This window comes from Helianthus annuus, chromosome 1 (assembly GCF_002127325.2).
Source record: "Helianthus annuus cultivar XRQ/B chromosome 1, HanXRQr2.0-SUNRISE, whole genome shotgun sequence".
In the NCBI taxonomy this organism is placed as follows: domain Eukaryota; kingdom Viridiplantae; phylum Streptophyta; class Magnoliopsida; order Asterales; family Asteraceae; genus Helianthus; species Helianthus annuus.
The window spans coordinates 4,880,050-4,902,525 of record NC_035433.2 but is presented as its reverse complement, the minus strand read 5'-3'; the positions used below and the strand labels follow the sequence as shown (position 1 = coordinate 4,902,525).

At 33.4% G+C, this 22,476-nt stretch overlaps 2 protein-coding genes across 2 annotated transcripts; both read right to left on the bottom strand.

Moving 5' to 3' along the window:
• Positions 1-1,986: 1,986 nt before the first annotated feature.
• Positions 1,987-4,132, bottom strand: LOC110884190. Its single transcript, XM_022132156.1, has 4 exons — positions 3,647-4,132; positions 2,857-3,073; positions 2,375-2,809; positions 1,987-2,186 (listed from the first exon to the last, which is right to left on the bottom strand). Exons 1-4 carry the CDS (start codon positions 4,130-4,132, stop codon positions 1,987-1,989), a joined length of 1,338 nt encoding a protein of 445 aa, XP_021987848.1.
• Positions 4,133-10,456: 6,324 nt separating this feature from the next.
• On the bottom strand, positions 10,457-18,514 carry LOC110943045 (sodium/hydrogen exchanger 3). Its single transcript, XM_022184806.2, has 15 exons — positions 18,271-18,514; positions 17,195-17,403; positions 16,056-16,174; positions 15,734-15,831; positions 14,992-15,051; positions 14,783-14,829; positions 14,499-14,693; positions 14,366-14,412; positions 13,741-13,807; positions 13,241-13,341; positions 13,026-13,127; positions 11,988-12,126; positions 11,828-11,890; positions 11,423-11,509; positions 10,457-10,870 (listed from the first exon to the last, which is right to left on the bottom strand). Exons 1-15 carry the CDS (start codon positions 18,488-18,490, stop codon positions 10,559-10,561), a joined length of 1,866 nt encoding a protein of 621 aa, XP_022040498.1. The 5' UTR covers positions 18,491-18,514; the 3' UTR covers positions 10,457-10,558.
• Positions 18,515-22,476: the final 3,962 nt, after the last annotated feature.

Genomic DNA, 22,476 nt, shown 5'->3' with positions numbered 1-22,476 from the left:
GTGTGTTTACGATTTGATATCAATGGCCAGAACTTGTTCACTTAGTTCACAAATACACTAGTATTCACTCTATAACCCCACCCTTAAAAGTAAACCATAAGTGTCATTTTATACTTTTACTAATACTATAAGAGAAGAAAATTAAATTAAAATATATAAAATACAATAAAAACTTGTAACTTGAGCTTGTGAGCATATACCTAAGAAAGAAAAGAATAAAATAAAATTGGACCAATCACCTATATACTAACAACCAATTGAAATAAAGAAAAGTTGAATAGTTACAAATTAATGGTATGGAATAGGAAAAAGTAATATAATATAATATGATATAATATATAATGTAATGTGATGTAATATAATGTGATGGATTTTAATATAACGTTGTAATTATTTGCAGGCTAGTATCAATTGATATAAATGGGTGTTAACATGCTTAATGTGAGAAATGAATGAACATTTTTTTTATTTTTTTCATTTAATTAAGCACTATTTTTAGTTGAAAATAATAATAATAAATAAATAATATTTTTTTGTATAACTACTCTAGTAGAGTGATCGGATAATTACTCTAGAGTAATTATTATCACTCTATTAGAGTAGATATATAAAAATTCTATATTTTAAAATATATTTTTTTTATTTTAGGATTAAAATACATGCTTAAATTTCAGAAAAAAAAAATCTCAGTTTACTTTTCATGTTTAGCACGTAAAGACTCGTTTGTACAATAACTTTACCTTATATATATAATAAGGTGAAATTTGAGAATCGTGAGAACCAATATGTGACGCCGATCTTCTCTAAGCAATTTGTTTTACTAAGCGACCTCTCTCTATTTAATCTTTTTTTCTTAATTTATAAATATGTATGTATACTTATTTAACTATGCCTTGGTTTGTCTACGAATGAATCATACGACTTGCTTTCTATTCGCAGACAAATTATGTAGTAGGTTAAGAGAAGAAGAAAAGGACAATCAAGAGCAAGAGGTTAGCTAAGATGAGTTGGTTTGATACTAGCCTACATAAGATGTATACTACATAAGATGGCAGTTAATCAACCGTTAAGTGGTTAGGATTAACTATCTTAATGTCATTAACCTTAACGATCATATCCTAACTACCTAATAATTACAATTATCATACGATCTTAATTACAATAATAACAAGTAAATATAATTAAGTTTATGCTTCGACTAGTATCTCCATTCTTGCCTTGCTTAAATGTCCATAACGCTCATGCCCAACTTAGAAAGATCTTTCCTGTTTGAGTACATACTCAAACACTCCTCAACATTTCCTGGTCGTCTACTTTAGGTTGCTCTAGTAGTGGAACCATTCGATTAGTACTCATGAGGCTTTGAATAAGCTGTGGATTTTATATCTTGCAAGTATCTGAGTGTATGAGGAATGATAAGGTGGATGGAAGTGTTTGGAAAACACAACACGAGGATATACGGCATAATGTGAACTAGTCGACTTAGAAAGGGCAAACATTCTTGATGTTAAGCAAAAATCAAATACTTATATAATCTAGATTCATAATTAATCAAAGTTATATAAATCTTGAAAGATAAATCCTGTGATTGAGAGGTCTGATCCGGCCATAATGAGAACGCGTTTCTTTCAAGTTATAAATATCATCTTTCCTGGAGCAATTTAACAACTTTGAACATAAATAAAACAATCAAACACTTGAAGACTGTACCCATGCACATTCATGAATTACCACTACAGCATGACTTAAAAGGAAAGTGCTACAAAATCACAAACCTAAATAGAACAAAGCTTATAATTATATACAAATCATTGTGTATAAACATAAAGTCACAACATATGAAAAAGAACAAAGCTAAAAAAGTTGAAAACAACATATCAAATGGTGATGTGTTCAGTCACCTTGTTTAAGGAAGGGTCATACCTACAAATAAAACTAAAAATAAGCGTTTCTTGGTGGGTTGAACGGAAGCCCTTAAGGCGGGAGCTATATGTGGCCCCGTCTCTGCTCTTTGGATTCAGCAAGAATATCCGAAGAGTCCCCTTCTTTCCCACCTCTTTTCCTCTTGTTTTGGTAGTTGGATCCACTAGCAAGTCCTTCCAACATTTTTTCAGTCAATGTGCAGTTTCGGGCACTTAGACTTTCACTATCCAAACCAAACTGTTGATCTGTATAAGCACCACCATCTGATAGTTCAGTAAGAAAATCAGTTCAAAACTGGTGAGCTTAATACTTGGGTTGTAACTTATATATTAGCATAGTTTTTATATAAGTTATATAAAAAGGTAACAATGTTTTGTTTTTTAATGTAAAAATCTAGAAACTTGTTTTCTGATGCATGTCATAATTTCCTTTTGGATATGATAGTACTTACCTTGGTTTAAAATTCTGGATTTGCCGCTGTCTTCAGCGGCTAAACTGGTTTGAATTGCGTTCGGATTTTGAATTTCACAAGATGAACCTTCTTCATCAGCAAATTTAGAGTCTGGCAGACTTCTCATTTTAAAAACTTGATTCTCCAGAAACTCTAAACTTGAATCCACAATCATAAACTGAACCGAATCTTTTGCACCTGGTTTCACCAACATGTCCTTGTTCGGATCATGCTCAATAAGTTGTGGCTCGAAAGCCACCTTATTCAAAACATCAACCAAAGTCTCAAAATAATGAGTTCCTTTTGTCTGGCTCCTGGGACTAAACTTTCCGGTTCCAGGTGCAAGAAACACCAAAGAATTCTTCGAGTTGTTGTAATCAAAGTTTCTTCGCTTCTCAGATTTCCATCCTCGTGCTAAAAGACGAGGCCAGACAGCTTCCTCAAATAGGTCACTTATAATTTCTCTTTACTAAGTCCAATACCATATTTCAAAAGATGGATAACTTGTTTTGTTTTAAGCCAAGAGAATGGCGGTTCAGGCTGCTTGTTTTTCACTGGATTCTTGGCCTTGGTAGTAAGGTCATCCTTTCCTTTTCCAATGGCAATGGCTTGTACAAGCAAGTTGATGCCCACCATATCCACTACGTTGAATACATATGTTTCAAATGTAATTTCTTTAGTGTGGAACATTCGGGTAGCCTGGAAGATACAACACATCAATAGCCGGATCAGATGAATTTTTTTTAAATGATTGTTTAATTGCATAAGAGAGTATGCACAGAGATTTCTTTTATTTAGAAATCATACTAAATTTAGTTAATACATTGATGCCTTACCATTATAACCCTTGGAGGCAATGTTTGATAATAGACATACATGTCTGGTTAACTTTAACTAGTTCTACCATAACTAAAATAGTTAGTATTAAAGTCTAGATAATAACACATCAATAGAAGATCAGAGCTTTTTTAAATGTATATAAATGCATGTTGTACATATTAAGTTGATACTAAAGCAAGTGATAAAGACTTAGCAACTAATATATATTCAGTCCCTAACAAGTTTAACTATTATTCCTTGAATATACTAAATTCTAGGGTTATTATTTTTAACAGCAATAGTGAATTAGAACTTCAATAAAGTGACCGAGTGACGGAACATGCTACATTGGTGTATGATAAACAAGTGTTGATTAAGATGCAACTTTTCTTTTCATATATTGTGTAATTGTGCTTAAGGGTGGGAGTTATACAAATATTGTAGAAAAGTTACCCGTGTCAGACGAGTTTTGCAATCATCGTTGACATGGAGAAATATGCGAGCGAAAAGCTCCTGTGCCCTCCAACCAGTGAAAATCTCCGTTCCAGGTATCTTCTTCTGCTTTCTGTTTTTCCAAGAGCCTGACCAATCTATGTGTTCCTTGGTTCCGTAAAATGGTCCATAGTAATAGAATAACACATCTTGCATTGCCTTGCTACCCATAAATTTCTTCACAAGATGAAAGTTCTTGCCAAATATATATAAACCAAGTATAAATACATCAGTGTCAAGTATAGGGGCTGCAGGAAGCCGGACCTCGTTTTCTTCAGTACCTATGAAATTGTTCTCCTCATTTTTTATCGTTTCTTTCGTAACTATTTCCGGAACGCTTGCTTGATGCTTCTCTCCGATACGAGTTCTCTTTTTTGGTTCTCCGAAAATGTCACCAGAGGATTGTTCATGTCTAAGCCACACTGAACAACTATCACCTGCTTTCATTCTGTTACCTATCTAATACACAAAAAGAAAATAGAAAGGATCTATGAGCTCTCAACGTCAATCAAATAAAATACGCCATCTTAAATGTGTAGACAAGTTAAGTCTGGTCGACCAAGTCGCGAGACGCTACATTTAAGTACCCCCGGGATTATAAATACTTCATTTTCTAGATCTTTTAACAACAAAACTACCTAAAGTAACATCATTTTCTAGATTATGTATGCATAATTAAGAACTCCCTGATCATAAATACTTCATGCTGCATATGCACTTTACAGAAAGGTAACTTGCACCATATTGATTCATATATAAAAGAGAGCAGGAGTACTTTTTTTAATATTTTTAAATTTCAGTACCACAACTTGTGTAACCAAGGTGCAAACATCTAGCTTGATGATTTATTGTTTCTTTATCCTTGATCAGCCAATTCGTTCTTGCGTTATATATAGTTACTGTATCGTTAGTAGACCATATATTCTTGCAATTTCAAAGCAGTCAAATCATATATACATGGTTATGAAAGTAGATGAACAAGCTATGTACTAAACCAATAAAAATAAAAACCAATGAGAGATTGTCCAATTCAAGTTTTAATAAAATTACACACATGACAAAGAACTTCTGTCCTAATATAAAGGGAAGTGTTATTTACCTAGGTGTTTATTTATATAAGATTTAATAATATAGTTCTAGTGTAAGAAATTATTACAAACAATTAAACCAAATAAGATTATCAACACTCACAAAAAACTAAACTCAGATCCGTTCTTGTACTTATAAATCATGACCAAATGTATACTTCTCAGATCCATAAGATCCCAAATTGAAAAAAAAAAATTAACATTTATTATAACTGTTAATGCATTTTAAGAATCTACACTAATTTAATCTACAAAAGTGAAAACCATTTTTTAATGAACACACAACATATGTTACATAACTCACTAATCACACAATTTTCAAGAATTCAATACATTGATTTTTACACAGAACAAAACTGAAGAAGAAAGCTTGCTAAACTTAATCTTGATTGTAACTTGAAGATGCAAAATTAAAAAATAAACCTAGGGGTTTTGATCTTTTTTTATATCAAATTTAAACCCTTTTATGATGTTTTGAATTGAAGAATTGTTTTATATACACATCTTGATTGTAACTTGAAGATGCAAAATTAAAAACTAAACAAATGGGTTTTGATTTTTTTTTTTATATTAAATTCAACCCTTTTATGATTTTTTGAAGAACTGTCACTTAGGCATTAAAAAAGTAACATTATAATAACAAAAATTGTAGATTGCAAACTAAATGGTGAATTGGTGATTGATGGAAGATTGAAGCTATAAAATCACCTTTTGAACGGAAATGAAGTTGATATAGTAGGGTGACAATGTTCTTCACCGCTTGCAAAATAGAGGTTGAGGAAAGTTGAAAGAGAAAGTGAGACATATAAAGGTTTATATGGTTGAGTTGACTATCAAATGAATATTAAATGCTTTTTTCCTCAAAATCTCTCTTTTTACCTTTGTTTAATTTAAAAATAGTTTGATAATTATTATTTATTGCTATAGATATATGCATATTTAAGTCTGTAATAGAAAAAAACTAGTTTTGTTTCCTATGCGCTTCGTAGTGGGAGTGTGGTTGTTTTTCCTTGCGGTCGTTATCGGTTTGGCTTGTCAAAAATATAAAAGCGGCCAGTGATTCCGCACTGGTACCGATGTTGTTCGCACATAAGTGGTTGAGTTCGTCAGAGTATCGTAAAGGTAACGTGACTCGCTATAGCCTAGAATACCAACAGAAATATACGATTTTGAATACAACTTTGTTTTCAAAGAAATCTACACCGGAAAGTTCAAAAAATGAGTCGCGCATTCCTTTTTTATTAAAATAGATGTTATGTATTTCATAAAAGGTAAATATATAGCTATCTAATGATACTTGAGTGTGTGTATAGCTTTAGTTATGATTTATACACTCTTACATAATTACACAATCCTTTTTTTAATCTATGTTATCACTATACAGAAACAGAAGGCTAATGTGATTCTTCATATTGTTCATTTAAACTTTGTAATTAACTGAAAGTATGTGCGTAATACACGCGTGTGTGCGCGTATATATATATATATATATATATATATATATATATATATATATATGGTTAGTTTCCTTATTAAATCGTGTTTTACTTAATACATATAATAATTATTATAGTTAAATAAATTTATAAAGTATAGAGTTTAATAAAAATTAAAAGTAAGGGTTAGGTTCATTTGTAAACAATCTACTTAATTATGAACACTAGTGAACTAATCCTAGCCCTTGATTATCAATACATAAGTGTAAATCAAAGGTCAGGATTTGATGATGAAAATACACAAGTGTGTTTTACGATTTGATGATGTAAAACAATGACCAAGATTTGTTCAATCGGTTCACAAATACACTAGTGTCCACTCTAGAACCCCACCCTTAAAAGTAAACCATAAGTGTCATTTTATACTTTTACTAATACTATAAGAGAAGAAAACTAAAATATATAAAATACATTAAAAACTTGCAACTTGAGCTTGTGAGTATATACCCAAGAAAGAAAAGAATAAAACAAAATTGGACCAATCACCTCTATACTAACAACCTAAACAAAGAAAAGTTGAATAGTATTTATATAAGGGGGAGAAATTTTACAAATTAATAGTATGGAATTAGGGAAAAGTAATATAATATAATATAATAAAATATAATATAATATAATATAATATAATATAATATAATATAGGGTGGGGTTCTGCTACAAAGTCTATTTTTCCTACAAAGTGTACAAAGTCTTAAAACATCACCATTTCGGCCATAAACACGCTTAAACCCCACAAATAACATAGTGAATATCACTAAAACACAATATCCAAACCCTAACATTCCTTAAATGGTGTTTTAATAATCTCCGCTATGTTATTTGTGGGTTTTGAGTGTGTTTTATGGTTGACATTATGGTGTTTTAAGACTTTGTACACTTTGTAGGAAAAATGGACTTTGTAGCCAACTACCACCCTATATAATATAATATAATATAATATACTATACTATACTATAATATAATATAATATAATATAATATAATATAATATAATATAATATAATATAATATAATATAATATAATATAATATAATATAATATAATATAATATAATATAATATAATATAATATAATATAATATAATATAATATAATATAATATAATATAATATAATATAATATAATATAATATAATATATAATGTAATGTGATGTAATATAATGTGATAGATTTTAATATAATGTTGTAATTATTTGTAGGAAAATATCAAATACAAATTGATATAAATGGTGTTAACATATGTGAGAAATGAATGAACATTTTTTTTTAATTTTTTCATTTAATTAAGCACTATTTTTAGTTGAAAAAAATAATAATAAATAAATAATATTTTTTGTATAACTACTTTAGTAGAGTGATCCGATAATTACTCTAGAGTAATTATTATTATTCTACTAGATTAAATATATTAAAAAAATTATATTTTAAAATATATTTTTTTGATTTTAGGATTAAAATATATGCTTGACTAGATAGAAAAAAAATCAGAAAAAAAAAATCTCAGTTTACTTCTCACGTTTAGCACGTAAAGACTCATTTGTACAATAACTTTACCTTATATATAATAACATGGAATTTGAGAATCGTGAGAACCAATATGTAAAGCTCATCTTCTCTAGGCAATTTGTTTTACTAAACGGCCTCTCTCTATTTAATCTTTTTTTTAATTTGTAAATATGTGTACATTATCAAATATATATGTACACTTATTTAACTATGCCTTGGGATGTCTGTGAATGAATCATACGACATGCTTTCTATTCGCAAACAAATTATGTAGTAGGTTAAGAGAAGAAGAAAATGACAATCAAGAGAAAGAGGTTAACTAAGATGAGTTGGTTTGATTATTCATTGTAAATTAGCAACTTCACATATGTAACAACGTGAGAGGTTAATCATTGCCCAAATAGTAAGGATTGTAAAGGTGATCACTACCTTATTAGCGAGAATATAGTGGTGATAAATACCGAGATAGATTAATGAGAAGATTAAGAGGTGATAACTACCTAGATTTGTGAGACGCTAATTGATGATCCCTTCCTGTAAGGGAGAAGCATGGGTGATCTCTATCTTATTAAAGAGACTTAATAGTGATTACTACCTTCTCAATAAGACGTTAAAATTATGATCCTACCAAAATTAGTGAGACGTGAGATGGGATCACTACCTTCTTAACAACCACATTTTTTTGTTTGTATAAAAGTAATATACTATAGAGATGATTTTAGAACTAATGGAAGTACATGGTAGATTTGGAAGTTTTTGAAGTTAACGAGGGCTTTAACTCGTAAATTGGACTAACGCATAGATTTGACCAATGGAGCTCGGTTAAAGTTTGTGTATAATTAGGATACTATGTTAAATACAAGACCTATAACATAGAAGGAGCTTAAAAGATAAGAATTGGGAGTCTAACAAACTCATTAAATAGGAATCGCCTCCTATATATATATATAGATCCCTCCATTCCCTTGTATTGCGAATCTAGTAGTCTGCAGGCCACACATCCATTCCATCATTGTTGGCAGAAGAAAAACGAGTTCAACAACAATAGAAGCGGCGGCAACTCATTAGTGAGTTGGTAAATGAGGGTCTAGGGTGCAGGTTAAGGACACATGTCGAGGTTAGTGCATTGTTTTGGGCCAGCCACGGGTTTGTTGAGTTAGTTACAAGTTCAAGCTGACAATTTTAGCATAAGAGGTTTAGAAATTGAGAGTTATATACTCGTTTATAAATGCTTTTTGGGTTGAAATACATGTAAAGTTGAGTTTAAGCATAATATTATTGCTTACCCCGAGAACTCAAGGTCAAGTTTTCAAGTATGGGTTAACTAATACAGAGTTGATCCAAGAATTAGCAGGCTCTTACTTGGAACAGCTAGACAGAGGTAAACAAGGTAGAAAAAGCTTAAAAGCATCCACAATAAGCTCATTTTTTGTGTTTATAAAGAGAGAGAAAGTGATGTAGATAAGAGAGTGTGTGAGGTATAGGAGAGGAGGTGGGGTAAAGTTTTTGTGTAAAAAAAGATGTGGAAAGGGTGTATGAGCGAGATGGAAGAGAGAGGAAATAGAATGAGTGTTTTTGTGTTGTGTGAGTAGGTTGGGAGAGAAAAGACATTCTATTGGTTAGACAGGTGTCATGTGGCACACCCAAAAACACCTTATTGGTGATGGTCTAAAACCATCCACATTAAGCTACATCAAAAACATTTAAAAACGTATCTAGTCAGCTATCACAAGTTATAAATACTCTTTCTTCAAAAACACTCAAAATCCACCCAATAAAAAAACCTAAATATATTGCCTTATCATTACTACATTAAAAAAGTTATCAATGAGCTCACCTACCATGGACCCACCACTTTTTCTTTATTTATTAATTTTTCTTCTTTATTCTTTGAGATTTTTTTTCTGCAAAAACAAATACCCAAAATGGGCTCCATAAACGTCACCCACGAAAATGAAGAGTGCTAAAAATGGTCATGTGGCACAAAAACATCCCCCAAAAACATTATTGGGGATGTTCTAAGAACATCCACAACAGATTTTTTTGTGTGCGCTTTTGAGAGTACCACATCTGCCCAACGGTTAGATTTTTTTCTCGCTTTCCCCACTCACAACTCTTTAAAAACAACATTTCTCTCTTCTTTTTCCTAGTCACACTCACATACTTGTTTTTATGTGTTTTTTAACAAAACCCTATCTCTCTCCTCCACATCACACCTTCTCTCAAACACATCACAGACACTCTCTCTCTCCTAAAAGATAACATCCTCAAAAACACCTATTGTTGGTGCTCTAACATATAAAGAGCAAATTTGTAGTTACACATGGAGTTACGGGGCCTATAAGAAGTGGCCAGGAAGGTCTCAATGACCCACATCATATGGCAAACAACTATAGGCAGTTTTGCCCAACTATTGGATCTGAAATCAATCAGTTATTCGTCACTAGAGATTTTCCCCTAATTTTAGCCATTTTTAAATCTTTTCTTTTAGTGCAAAACGCATAAATCACTAATCGCCTTAGTTTACACATTTATTTACATCTTTAATTTCAATACTTTAATTATTTATTAGTTGTCAATTTCAAAAATTTTGATAATATGTCACATTTAGAATTTTTTATAAAAAAAAACCAGATAAGTCAATAGTATCTTATTTTCTTTGTGTATTATCTCTACATTTTAATTTATAAGAAGACAAATATTTAATCTCAATGCACAAAATCCCCTACAAAATCATTTCTATGTACAATAACACAATCCAACTCATCATCTCAACGCCACGTCATCACGTTAACGCAATGTCACGGGTACCCGTAACATAAGAAATGAACCCTCTTCCACCAAAAACCGGGCGCATAAAAGCATCATCAAACTTCCTCCAATAATAATGAATGGTATTAGTAGGATTACTAAACATCACTTTTAACTTGGTTGTAGTCTCTAAACTAGTTTCAACCTCTCCTGTTTCAACTTCTACATCAAGTCTTTGTCCTAGAAGTGGCATCATGATTGACTTTGGACTTGATGGTTGTGTTTGGTCAACGTTAGATGATTTGGTCAACAAGTTTATAAAAGGCTTAGTCAACAGTCCAAACACCTACAGATAATAAAACAAAAAAAAAATAGTTCATTATAATTCATATATATGTATTAATTCATAAGATTTTGATGAATAGTGCATAGTTTTGTCTTTTATGGTTTTGGTTTTTTTTTTTTTAACTTTGGGGATTTTTTTATTGATTTTTGTTTTACAAGTTTGTTTTTTTTATATATATATATAATTTTGTCAAAGTTAAACAAGCTTAGTTTTTTATTAGTTTTTGTTGTACGTTTTTTCCAGGACTGGTCGTCATTCGATTGCTACTTAGCACAGTGTTTGGTGGTCATATTTGGTTCCTTAGGTCTCGGTTGCTATTTAGCACGATGTTTGGTAGTTTTTACGTCACGTATGTCACTTGCTGTTAAAAATTCGTGTTTTTGTATTATGTTTTCCCCTTTTTGATCGTAGTTCAGTTGTTACTTAGCACGGTTTACGCCTCCAGCCCGACAACGCTGGCAACACAGTTTTACGCCCCCAGCCCGCAACGCGAGGGACTTAAGACTAGTTATAATATAATCTATAAAATTAATTAAAAATTAAGATACTTACCACAGTACTGAATAAAACTATAATAATGGTGCTGGTTATCAAAAGTGCATTTGCTGGCTCCATATGTTGTTCATCAGACCCAGTAAACTGCATATTTTTAAATATTAACATAAATAAATCATATATAAACTAGGGGCAATAATTCCTCATACAGCCTGAAAAACAACACGAAAATAATCGGGGCCCGTTTAAAATTCGGATAAAAAAATTATATATTTTAAAGGGAAACATGTTTGACTCGTTTAGATAAATGGGTTACACAGGTCATGTTCAGGTTACACGTTGAAGCGTGTGCGGGATAGGGTGGATGTCTTTAACACAAATTAATATATGGGTCATGTATCTTTTCAACTTACGAACTCGACACGATTGACACGCTAATTTAAATTGAATATTAGTTTTTACCTTTTTATAAGCAAGTGCAACAGAGACAGCGCCTCGCATTAGACCAGCCCACCAAACCGTGATCTGCGAGAGATTAATAAAGTAAACGAATTAATAAAATATGCATATGGAGAATTATTAATGGGCCAAGAAATTTCAAAAGGTAGTTAAAGCTGGTTACCTGTTGTTTAAACTCGATTTTGTTATCGGTAGGCTTTGTTGTTAAGTTGGATATTATTGAAATAGGGAAGACAAAACATGCTCTCCCAACCATAATTAGTCCAAACAGTACAGCACTTGCCCCAAAAGAATTTCTCGGACTGCAGAATTAGATTATCAATTAGAAATAGTAATTGCCTCAAGATAAGCGGACTGGCAGGTTGGGTAACGGGTCAAAACAGTTCGGGTCAAAAATTCATATTTATTATGGGTCATATCTTTTAGTTTTGAGTAAGGTACACGGATGGTCCCTGTGGTTTACCAAAATTTTGGATTTGGTCCCTAGCTTTTCAAAAGTACACGGATGGTCCCTGTGGTTTGCACTTTGTAACGCATTTAGTCCCTAGTTTTTTTCCGAAAGTGCGTGGAAGGTCCCTATGGTTTACACTTTGTAACGCATTTAGCCTCTATCTTGGACCTGCTGAAACCTTTGTGTGTGTTTGCAGAGGACTAAATTTGTTACAAAGTGCAAACCAAAGGGACCATCTGTGTACTTTTGAAAAGCTAGGGACCAAATCCAAAATTTTGGTAAACCACAGGGACCATCCGTGTACTTTACTCAAAACTAAAAATCGTTTTTATTATGGGTCGGTCCAGGTTAGGTTGACCTGTGTCATATTTTTTAGTTTCGAGTAAAGTACACGGATAGTCCCTGTGGTTTACCAAAATTTTGGATTTGATCCCTAGCTTTTCAAAAGTACACGGATGGTCCCTGTGGTTTGCACTCTGTAACGCATTTAGTCCCTGGTTTTTTTCCGAAAGTGCATGGAAGGTCCCTGTGGTTTGCACTTTGTAACGCATTTAGCCTCTATCTTGGACCTGCTGAAACCTTTGTATGTGTTTGCAGGGGACTAAATTTGTTACAAAGTGCAAGCCAAAGGGACCATCTGTGTACTTTTGAAAAGCTAGGGACCAAATCCTAAATCTTGGTAAACCTCAGGGACCATCCGTGTACTTTACTCTTTCGTTTTTTTACCACCTATTATATGAAAAAGGTTACCTGTCCTTGACAAATTTCCATTTTTCGACATCAAGTGCATCCATACCAACGTACATGAAGATGAAGATTTCGGAAATAAATGACATTGTTGCAAAAGCATGTCTGCAATCCAACAAGATCATATTAACAATTTAGTAGTAACCTAGGAAATATCAAATATGTCTTTTTTTGTTGGAAAAATATCGGTTGAAATTAAATGGCGAAAGGTAACACACTTCGTAGTTACTTGTGAATTGATGGTGACATTATGCCAAGCATAGTGTGACATTACGATACCGCAAAAGAATACAGTAAGGATTCCGCTTAATCCAAAAACCTGGAGGAAAACAATATTATTATTGTGACCAACTCGTAAAAACAAATTAGAGTTAATTACTATTTTCGTCCCTGTGGTTTGTCAAAAATCACTATTTCAGTCTATTAGTTTAAAAATTGCGATTTCAGTCCCTGTGGTTTCACTTTTGTAACCATTTCAGTCCCTGTGGTTTCACTTTCGTAACCATTTCAATCCATTTATTCTGTTAGTACAGGGACTGAAATGGTTACGAGGTGGACTGAAATGGTTACGAAATTGAAACCACAGGGACTGAAATCGCAATTTTTAAACTAATGGAATGAAATAGTGATTTTTGACAAACCACAGGGACGAAAACAGTAATTAACTCAACAAATTAAGTGTAAACATTAGGCGCCGTAAGTGATGTAGAACACTTACTTCAGCTAATACATATGAAAGGTATGCCATGAGTATCATAAGAGAGACTTCACGATCCGTTGAATTCCTGAATATTCACATCATGTGATTTGAGCTGGTTGTTTGAAATACCCATACATACTTAAATAAGCTAATATTTGCGAAAAGAGTAAAATGCCATTTTCGTCCCTGAGGTTTGGCCAATTTTGCGACTTTCGTCTAAAGGTTTGTTTTTTCGCATCCGGTTCCAAAAGCTTTGAAATCTTGTCATTTTCATCCAGCTCGTTAACTCCATCCATTTTTCTTCGTTAAGTCAGGGGTGTTTCCGTCTTTTTTGTTAACTTAAAGGGCAATTCGGTCTTTTTCACTTTATGTATAAGCATTTAGCATAATGTACAAGTGTTCAAAAGACCGAATTGCCCTTTAAGTTTACAAAAAAAGACGAAAATACCCCTGACTTAACGGAGAAAATTGGATGGAGTTAACGAGTCGGATGAAAATGGCAAGATTTCAAACCTTTTGGATCAAGACGCGAAAAAACAAACCTTTGGACGAAAGTTGCAAAACTGACCAAACCTCAGGGACGAAAATGGCATTTTACTCTTGCGAAAATAAAGTGAGAGGTTGAGAGCAAATAACGGCATACCTTCCAAAATACAGTGTTCTAATAATGAATGAACAAAGCAACCCAACCTATGAATGCAACAGAGTGTCATTTGCTCACACACGCGCGCATATATATGTATATACACACATATAGAGAGGAAGGGAGTGCTTACCAAAACTCCCAGAAAAGTACTTAATACGAATAACGACAAGAAATTTCCGGCAAATTTAAGGGCCGTGAAAGTGTTCATGTCCGATATATCAAATTTTGTAATTGCATTGAAAAGTACAACCGATGTGGCATCATTAACAACGCCCTCGCCAAACACTAGACTGTATAATAACGGTGTTTCTTCTTGATTAAGAACCTGTTTAAATACCAAACTAACCAAAATAAAGATGTATGTCCATATTATCCAGCTCATTAACGATCACTATTTCGACAAGACGTATTTACCTGCAAGGTGCAAACAGAATCGGTTGCAGAAAAGATGGCTCCAAGTGCTTGCGATAATTAGACCGAAGGACAACAACTTAACTGAATTAGGTTAACAAAACATGATCTAGATTAACAGTAAGTTAATTATACTTGTATATAGTAATATATTTTGGGTAAATCTATTCATTTACGTATATGAAAATATAAAAAAGAAAAAGAGAACATACCAAGATAATCCTTCATGTGAAGATAACCGATGCCCAGTTTAGGAAACAAACGTGTTGCGCCTGGATTAAAATTTAAGTTACAATCTAGCAGATGATATAACCAAATGGAAATGTCATGAACGCTCGCGATATTAGATCATGAAAAACTAACAATATCATAATCTAAGCAAATATCACTACTATATTTTCCAAAGCTATTAACTGCATTTGACTGCGACAAAAAAAATAAAGAGTTAAATGCCATTGTAGTCCCTGTGGTTTGGGCCATTTTGCCAGTTTAGTCCAAAGGTTTCATTTTTAACCTGTGGGTCCAAAAAGGTTTCACAGTTGCCATTTTAGTCCACTGGGTTAACTTCATCCATTTTTTCTGTTAACGAGAAGGCTAATTCGGTCATTTTATATGGCTGAATTGCCCTTTTAATTAATAGAATTACATACAAAATGACCAAATTGGCCTTCTTGTTAACAGAAAAAATGGATGAAGTTAACCAAGTGGACTAAAATGGCAACTGTGAAACCTTTTTGGACTCACAGGTTAAAAATGAAACCTTTGGACTAAACTGGCAAAATGGCCTAAACCACAGGGACTAAAATGGCATTTAACTCAAAAATAAAAAAATAAAAAATTCTGCGCCTACGTAAGTCATATAAACTATAAAGTAACTGCAATCAAAATTGGATAGCACTAGGTAAATGAAAAGAGAGTTATTCTAGACAAGAATTATTATGCATATTAACATACCGAATGATATAATGGCAAAGGATATCAATGTGCCGATGGCTCCAAACAAGGTAATAGTCGTGAAGTTTTGGAAAAACTGTTTCTTTTTAACCTGGAACCTGGTAGAAACATAACCCAGGTCAGAAAAGCGTTTTTGATTGATCGAAACACAAATGTTAAGGAGACATAAGTAGCAAATATGTTGTATAAGACTTTGTCAAACAGATATAGACAGTAGACTAATAGCCAAACGTCCACTTTATATAGCATATACATTTATAATACAGGTATATTGGTATGTTACCAAGTCATAACAGTATTCAAATCGTTAAAAGATACGAACCCGGCATTGAATATAATTGGCGGAAGAAGATATATAAAGAAAAACTCCTGCTTGAATTCCAATATGTGCGAGCTCGTACCACCAGACGTTAGTAAAATAACACATCCTGTGCCTAAACCCTGTCAGCAGAACACCATACCATAAAAAAAAATAAAAAGAGTTAATTACTGTTTTCGTCCCTGTGGTTTGTCAAAAATCACTATTTCAGTCCATTAGTTTAAAAATTGCGATTTCAGTCCCTGTGGTTTCACTTTTGTAACCATTTCAGTCCCTGTGATTTCACTTTCGTAACCATTTCAATCCATTTATTCTGTATGTACAGGGACTGAAATGGTTACGAAAGTGAAACCACAGGGACTGAAATTAACAATTTTTAAACTAATGGATTGAAATATTGATTTTTGACAAACCACAGGGACGAAAACAGTAATTAACTCAAATAAAAAAAATAAAAAAAGAGTTAATTACTGTTTTCGTCCCTGTGGTTTGTCAAAAATCACAATTTCAGTCCATTAGTTTAAAAATTGCGATTTCAGTCCCTATGGTTTCACTTTCGTAACCATTTTAGTCCCTGTTGTTTCACTTTCGTAACCATTTCAATCCATTTATTCTGTTAGTACAGGGACTGAAATGGTTACGAGGTGGACTGAAATGGTTACGAAAGTGAAACCATAGGGACTGAAATCGAAATTTTTAAACTAATGGACTGAAATAGTGATTTTTGACAAACCACAGGGACGAAAACAGTAATTAACTCTAAAAAAAATAAAAAAAGAGTTAATTACTGTTTTCGTCCCTGTGGTTTGTCAAAAATCACTATTTCAGTCAATTAGTTTAAAAATTGCGATTTCGGTCCCTGTGGTTTCACTTTCGTAACCATTTCAATCCATTTATTCTGTTAGTACAGGGACTGAAATGGTTACGAGGTGGACTGAAATGGTTACGAAAGTGAAACCACAGGGACTGAAGTTCGCAATTTTTAAACTAATGGACTGAAATAGTGATTTTTGACAAACCACAGGGACGAAAATAGTAATTAACTCAAAAAAAAAAGAGAGAGAGAGAGAGACATTGCCAAGATGCCTCAAAGGAAAAACTTTTATTATAACAAGATGTCATATACAAAGCCAGTAACTCACAATTGCAAGAGCGGTGATAGATTCATTCATCCATCGACTTTCTTCAAGAAGATGACCGATTACAATGCATGCACACAGAAGTGCTGCAAATAGGGCTATGTGGTGAACAAATTCTGTCGATGATTCTGCTTTCATTAGACCATAATTTGCTTCTATAAGGCTCATATTGATACCCTTGTTGCTCAATAATGTGTAATTGAAATCAGTTCCTGTAACAATGTTCCAAGGGTCATACAGCAAGTCAACTTTAAGTCAAACACCAAAATTCAATCCTAGTAATTACCATTTCTATCAAATTGTTACATCCTCAATTCAGATTACATCAAACAAGTAACAATAAACAATAAAAGGTATAGAGATAATTCGATAACTATTAACTCTTTTTAGCGACAATTTATAGACTTGCCAGGATAAATACACCACAACCTGCACGCTGTTGCACGATTTGAACTCTCAACTTTTTGGTTACATCGTACACCACTTAACCACCAGATCATGGCCGGCCCTGGGGGTGGGCGGGGAGGACCACCGGCCAGGGCCCGATATTTCGAAGGGCACCTTATTTTATGAAAAAAAAAAAAACCTATATATATACGTAAAATATTTTTTAATAGGGTATACCCGTACAAACACCAACATAGGCCCACTTACAAAATTATTTCTTATAGTTTGGATTAGTTATTAGCCCATTGGCATTAGGTTTAGACTTTTAGTGAGCTCAATACCCAATTTTGTTAAGGTCTAAGGGCACGTTTTTTCGAGCTCGAACAGTGTACACGGATTCTCAGGACCGGCCCTGCACCAGATGTCCCCTTGGGGACAGATAACTATTAACTAATTATACATTCTACAATTCTAAATTTTAGGAAACGAAACCTACGGTTCATAGACGCTAAAAACCTAATTTACCAACATTAACTTGCCTTTTTAATCAAACAAACTTATTTTTAAGCGAATTTTCATCGTTTTTGTGGTGTGATTGCCTGATTAATTACAAATATGGAGACACAAAACGATGATCGGTTGCTGATTGTGAAAAAAATGATATTAAATGAGACGAAACAGAGAGTTCTTACCGCGAAAACAATCGGTTGCTGATGGTGAGAAATGATCGAGCTGCAGCTGCGGGTTAACGAAATTCGTTACGGATCGAAAATTGTAAGGAATTTGGTTCAGGAAATGGGTAGCATTTGGGAGAATAGAATTAGGGTTTATTGACTTGGAAGAAAACAAATAAGTAAGCGGAGAAATCAAGTTTGGAAAAGACCGGGAAAATAACGACTTTGACGTTTTCATATTTCTTGTTGGACATCAAGGTTCTCATCCAGCGGTTATGGCCTATGGGGGTAGGTTAACTCAAATAAAATAAAATAAGAATTTTACATACTTATCTATTTTAATCTAGCTAACGTCCCGCTTGCGGTGTGCACATATAATGTGTATGTTTGTGGGCGTTTGGTGGCCAAAAGTGAAATGGTACTAACTTTAACGTTATTTTACTAATTTCGTGAAAATGGCGTTAAAAGCGGCGGACGGTTAATCATGCATCATGTGATAACATTGCTAGCTGAAAGACACGGGGGTACATGCACCAATCAGTCTATGTTCGGATTGTTTTAGTGTTATGTGTCTTAGGTCCAAGGCTTGATACAAAACTACAATCGAGCTGGGGGTCTCACTGGAAGCAGTTTCTCTATTCCGACGAGGTAGAGGTAAGGTTGTCTACATCTACCCTCTTGAGACCCTACCTTAGCTTTGCTATTGGTGGGATTCACTGAGTATGAGTATGATGATGATGATGATGATCTATTTTAATCTAGCTAAATAGATAATAACTCGTATTAAGTCGCCACACTAATGTCAGCGACCACCAACACCGGAAAAGCTCGTAAAAATAAATAGATAAAAAAAGAAAAAATAACACCGAACGAAAAGTAGGAGTAAAATCGTTGAACCACGCACGTCCATTGCGGCGTGTTAATGCGAAGGAAATTATACTGAAACATACAACATAGAAAATAAAAACTAAGTTGATCTAGGACCTGCGCGTTGCGACGAACGTGTAAATTGGGAAAAAAAGACGCGTTGTGACGGACCTTTCAAACACGAAAAAAATAGACGAAAAACACTAAGCCTCACACATACGTTACAGCGTGTTAATACGTAAAATTTAGAACAAAATGTAAAACGAAAAACTTGTAAAAGATGAAAAATATGGGGACCAAAGTTGAAAATAAAAAAGTGTTGGGGTTAAATTGGAAAAGATGAAAAGCGTTGTGTTAAAAGCACGTGTGGGATTTGGAGCAGTGTTTTCACGGTAAGTCGGGCTACTTTAAAAGTTGTTTCATACAAAGTGGTCAAACATGAGAAAGCGTGTCTTGACAATTAACACACGTTTATACCATTTTCATTTGATATTTTTGGTTTTTTTGCACCTGAGACAGTGGAACTACTTAGTCGAATCAAATGATAGTAATGTCATGACCCTACGATCTATTATTGCAATTTTTATACGACTTACTTTTGCTATTTCAAAAGGCTACCGGTGCAACTTTTTACTTATTTGCATTCTATTTCGATGTAATAGATTAAACAGTTAGTATTTATTTTATGGAATATAATGTTGAATACATAAAATCACATTAGTACTAAAGTATTTATACTTTGGATTAACATTAGGTTATATGTGAACTAGTATTGCTTCACATATAAATTTACATCGATAATTTTGATAAAATTTTGTATAAGAGTATGTGTAATTGCAACCATGTGTAAATTCAAGTGTGAACAAGTGTTAATCTATACTTACTATATTATAATGCATGAGGGAGGGGTATTTTAAGATACCCAAAAAATAAGAACTTTTCCCTCCCTTTATTTATAGATAGACCCCTAAAATGAGGGCAATTTGGTCTTTCAAACATTATTTATTTTTTAGCCCCTAAACTTATTACACTTTAACCCCCTGAATTTTAAACACTAATTACATGGTGAATTTTAAACACTAATTTGAGCTCTCATTTCAAATTTGAGCTCTCATTTTAAACACTAATTTGAGCTCTCATTTCAAATTTTAAACGAGTGAGAGAGAGAAACGTAGAAGTAGGGGGTCGGCGATCGGGCGAATCTTAGTCGTCCGGTTATAGCAATCATATGGTGATAACTACCCTCCGACGGTGACAACGGTGGTTTAAGGCAGCAGTGACTTTCTGGCGACTAAAGGAGGTTGGACCAGAAAGGGGACGAGTAAGGTAGGTAAAATGACGGTGAATATGGGGTGTTGAAGACCTAGCCGCCGCCTTCGGCGATGGCAGCTAGGGTTCCGACGAAGATTTCGGCAAAGCATTTTCACATACTTGTTCTGTCTTCATCTACATGACTACATCTAGATCGATGGTGTTATGGAAAGTTCCGACCTTTTTAGTATGTTTCCCGATCATGCACTTGTTTGTATTTTTTTTAATTATCTATGTTATGATTTTTCTGTATCTAAGATGATTGTGCTCAGTTGTTGTGGACTCAAAGGGTCACGTTTACAAGTAATTATCTTGCACTGCTGGTATTAAATGTTGATAAAATGAAAGTTTTGCTAATTAGTTGATGTTGATCTTCATTTCTAAACGTTTGTTTCATAAAATGTTCTAGGTAGGGCTTTTCAAGATATTGAAGGTTGGTACTTTCTTATTGCCATCTAAGCTGATCAGGTAGGTATGTATGATATACATTTAATGTTCTTCTTCTTTTATGTATGCTAATTGATGTCTTTTGGCAATTTAAATTTGGAGAATTAACAAACAATCTTAATATTTTTAAGAAATATTTGGTGTTGTATGTTTGATTCTGAGCTTTATTCTAGAAAAAAGACTGTATGACCACCTAATTGCTTAAAAACTTGTTAATTAGAAATTTGAATTGGTTAAGCAAAAGAGTGTTTGAGTGTCTAATTGGTTTAGAAATCTGTGTTGTATATATGTGCGTATCGGAAGAATCAATAACATCTGTGTTGACTAGGAATGCAAATAGTTTTGACTTTTGATAGTTTGTAACATCATTGATCTTGTTAGTAATTTATCTATACTAATGTTAAAGTTAGATTTATTTTTGGGTAATTGATATGGGTATTATTGTAGTCATATTCAATTTTCTTTTTAAATAGTTTTTTTTTCTGTTGGGTGTTGTACCATTCCCAAAAGACGTTTATCGGTTGAAGCAGCTTAACGTTGGTGGTGACGTCACTCTTAAAGAGCCGTATGAAACTCTGGTTCCCACTTCCTTTTATCAAGCTCATGACATAGACCATCATGTTATTCCTACGCGAGACATAGCCCATCCTGTTATTCCTACGCGAGACTACCTAAGTGAAGTGTTATTCCTACTTTGCGACCTGTCTTTAAAACTGTGTTTATCGTTCTTGACATTATATATATATATATATATATATATATATATATATATATATATATATATATAGAGTGAGGTTAACATACAAAAAGTCTTATCATACATCACGTAGGAGACAATGGTAACCGTTGGATCAGGGGTATAATCACGCATGGGACCAAATAAATCACGCATGGGACCACATAATCACGCATGGGACCACATAATCACGCATGGGACTATAATCACGCACGTTCTATGATAATAACGCACGTTATATTTTTTGTCATGTATGTTAATGTAGGTTAAGCCTTGAAGTACATTATACTTTCTCTCTCTCTCTCTCTCTATATATATATATATATAGTCCCATGCGTTTACAGAGAATGCAACCCGCTGTAGAGCCACATACATGCACTGCAAAGCTGGGAAAGAAAGGAGTACAACAATCATGCTATGTTATTTGGTAGCTTTATATGTTATGTTGGATTAATTATTGTTAAATGAAATATTGAATATGTATAAATGAGTGAGTTCCAAAATTTTGTAGGTTGAATACAGATACATGACCCCTATTGCTGCATTGGAGTATGTGCGGTCTAGGTGACCTAGAGTCCTCTTGGCACCGTCTCAATGGAAGGTTAAGCCCCCATATGTTCCTTAATAATAATTTAACGGATGATCTCATCTGATAGTAATCAAGTTTCCTCATTTGCGCTTTACTGTTATTTTTTATGGATGAGTAAAAAGATCTGATGTTAGTGTTACCATGGCTGAAGAAGCGTCAAAGCAGTTCCAGAGACGCGTGGCCGCCTTTGAGAGGGAACTACAACATCTGCAATACAGGGTATGTAATAATAAATTCGTTGTTTTGTGCGATTGACTAATAATCATCGCTCAAC

Bases quoted from the DNA above. Each gene is read 5' to 3' on its own strand.
- LOC110884190 (XM_022132156.1), bottom strand. From the start codon at position 4,132: ATGAAAGCAGGTGATAGTTGTTCAGTGTGGCTTAGACATGAACAATCC. The intron at 2,810-2,856 runs GTATTGGACTTA...TATTTGAGGAAG, and splicing joins TATCCATCTTTTGAAATATG to CTGTCTGGCCTCGTCTTTTA. The intron at 2,187-2,374 runs GTAAGTACTATC...CTGAACTATCAG, and splicing joins ATCCAGAATTTTAAACCAAG to ATGGTGGTGCTTATACAGAT.
- LOC110943045 (XM_022184806.2), bottom strand. From the start codon at position 18,490: ATGAAAACGTCAAAGTCGTTATTTTCCCGGTCTTTTCCAAACTTGATT. The intron at 17,404-18,270 runs GTAAGAACTCTC...ACATTGTTACAG, and splicing joins AGCAACCGATTGTTTTCGCG to GAACTGATTTCAATTACACA. The intron at 11,891-11,987 runs GTAACCAGCTTT...AATCTCTCGCAG, and splicing joins AAATCGAGTTTAAACAACAG to ATCACGGTTTGGTGGGCTGG.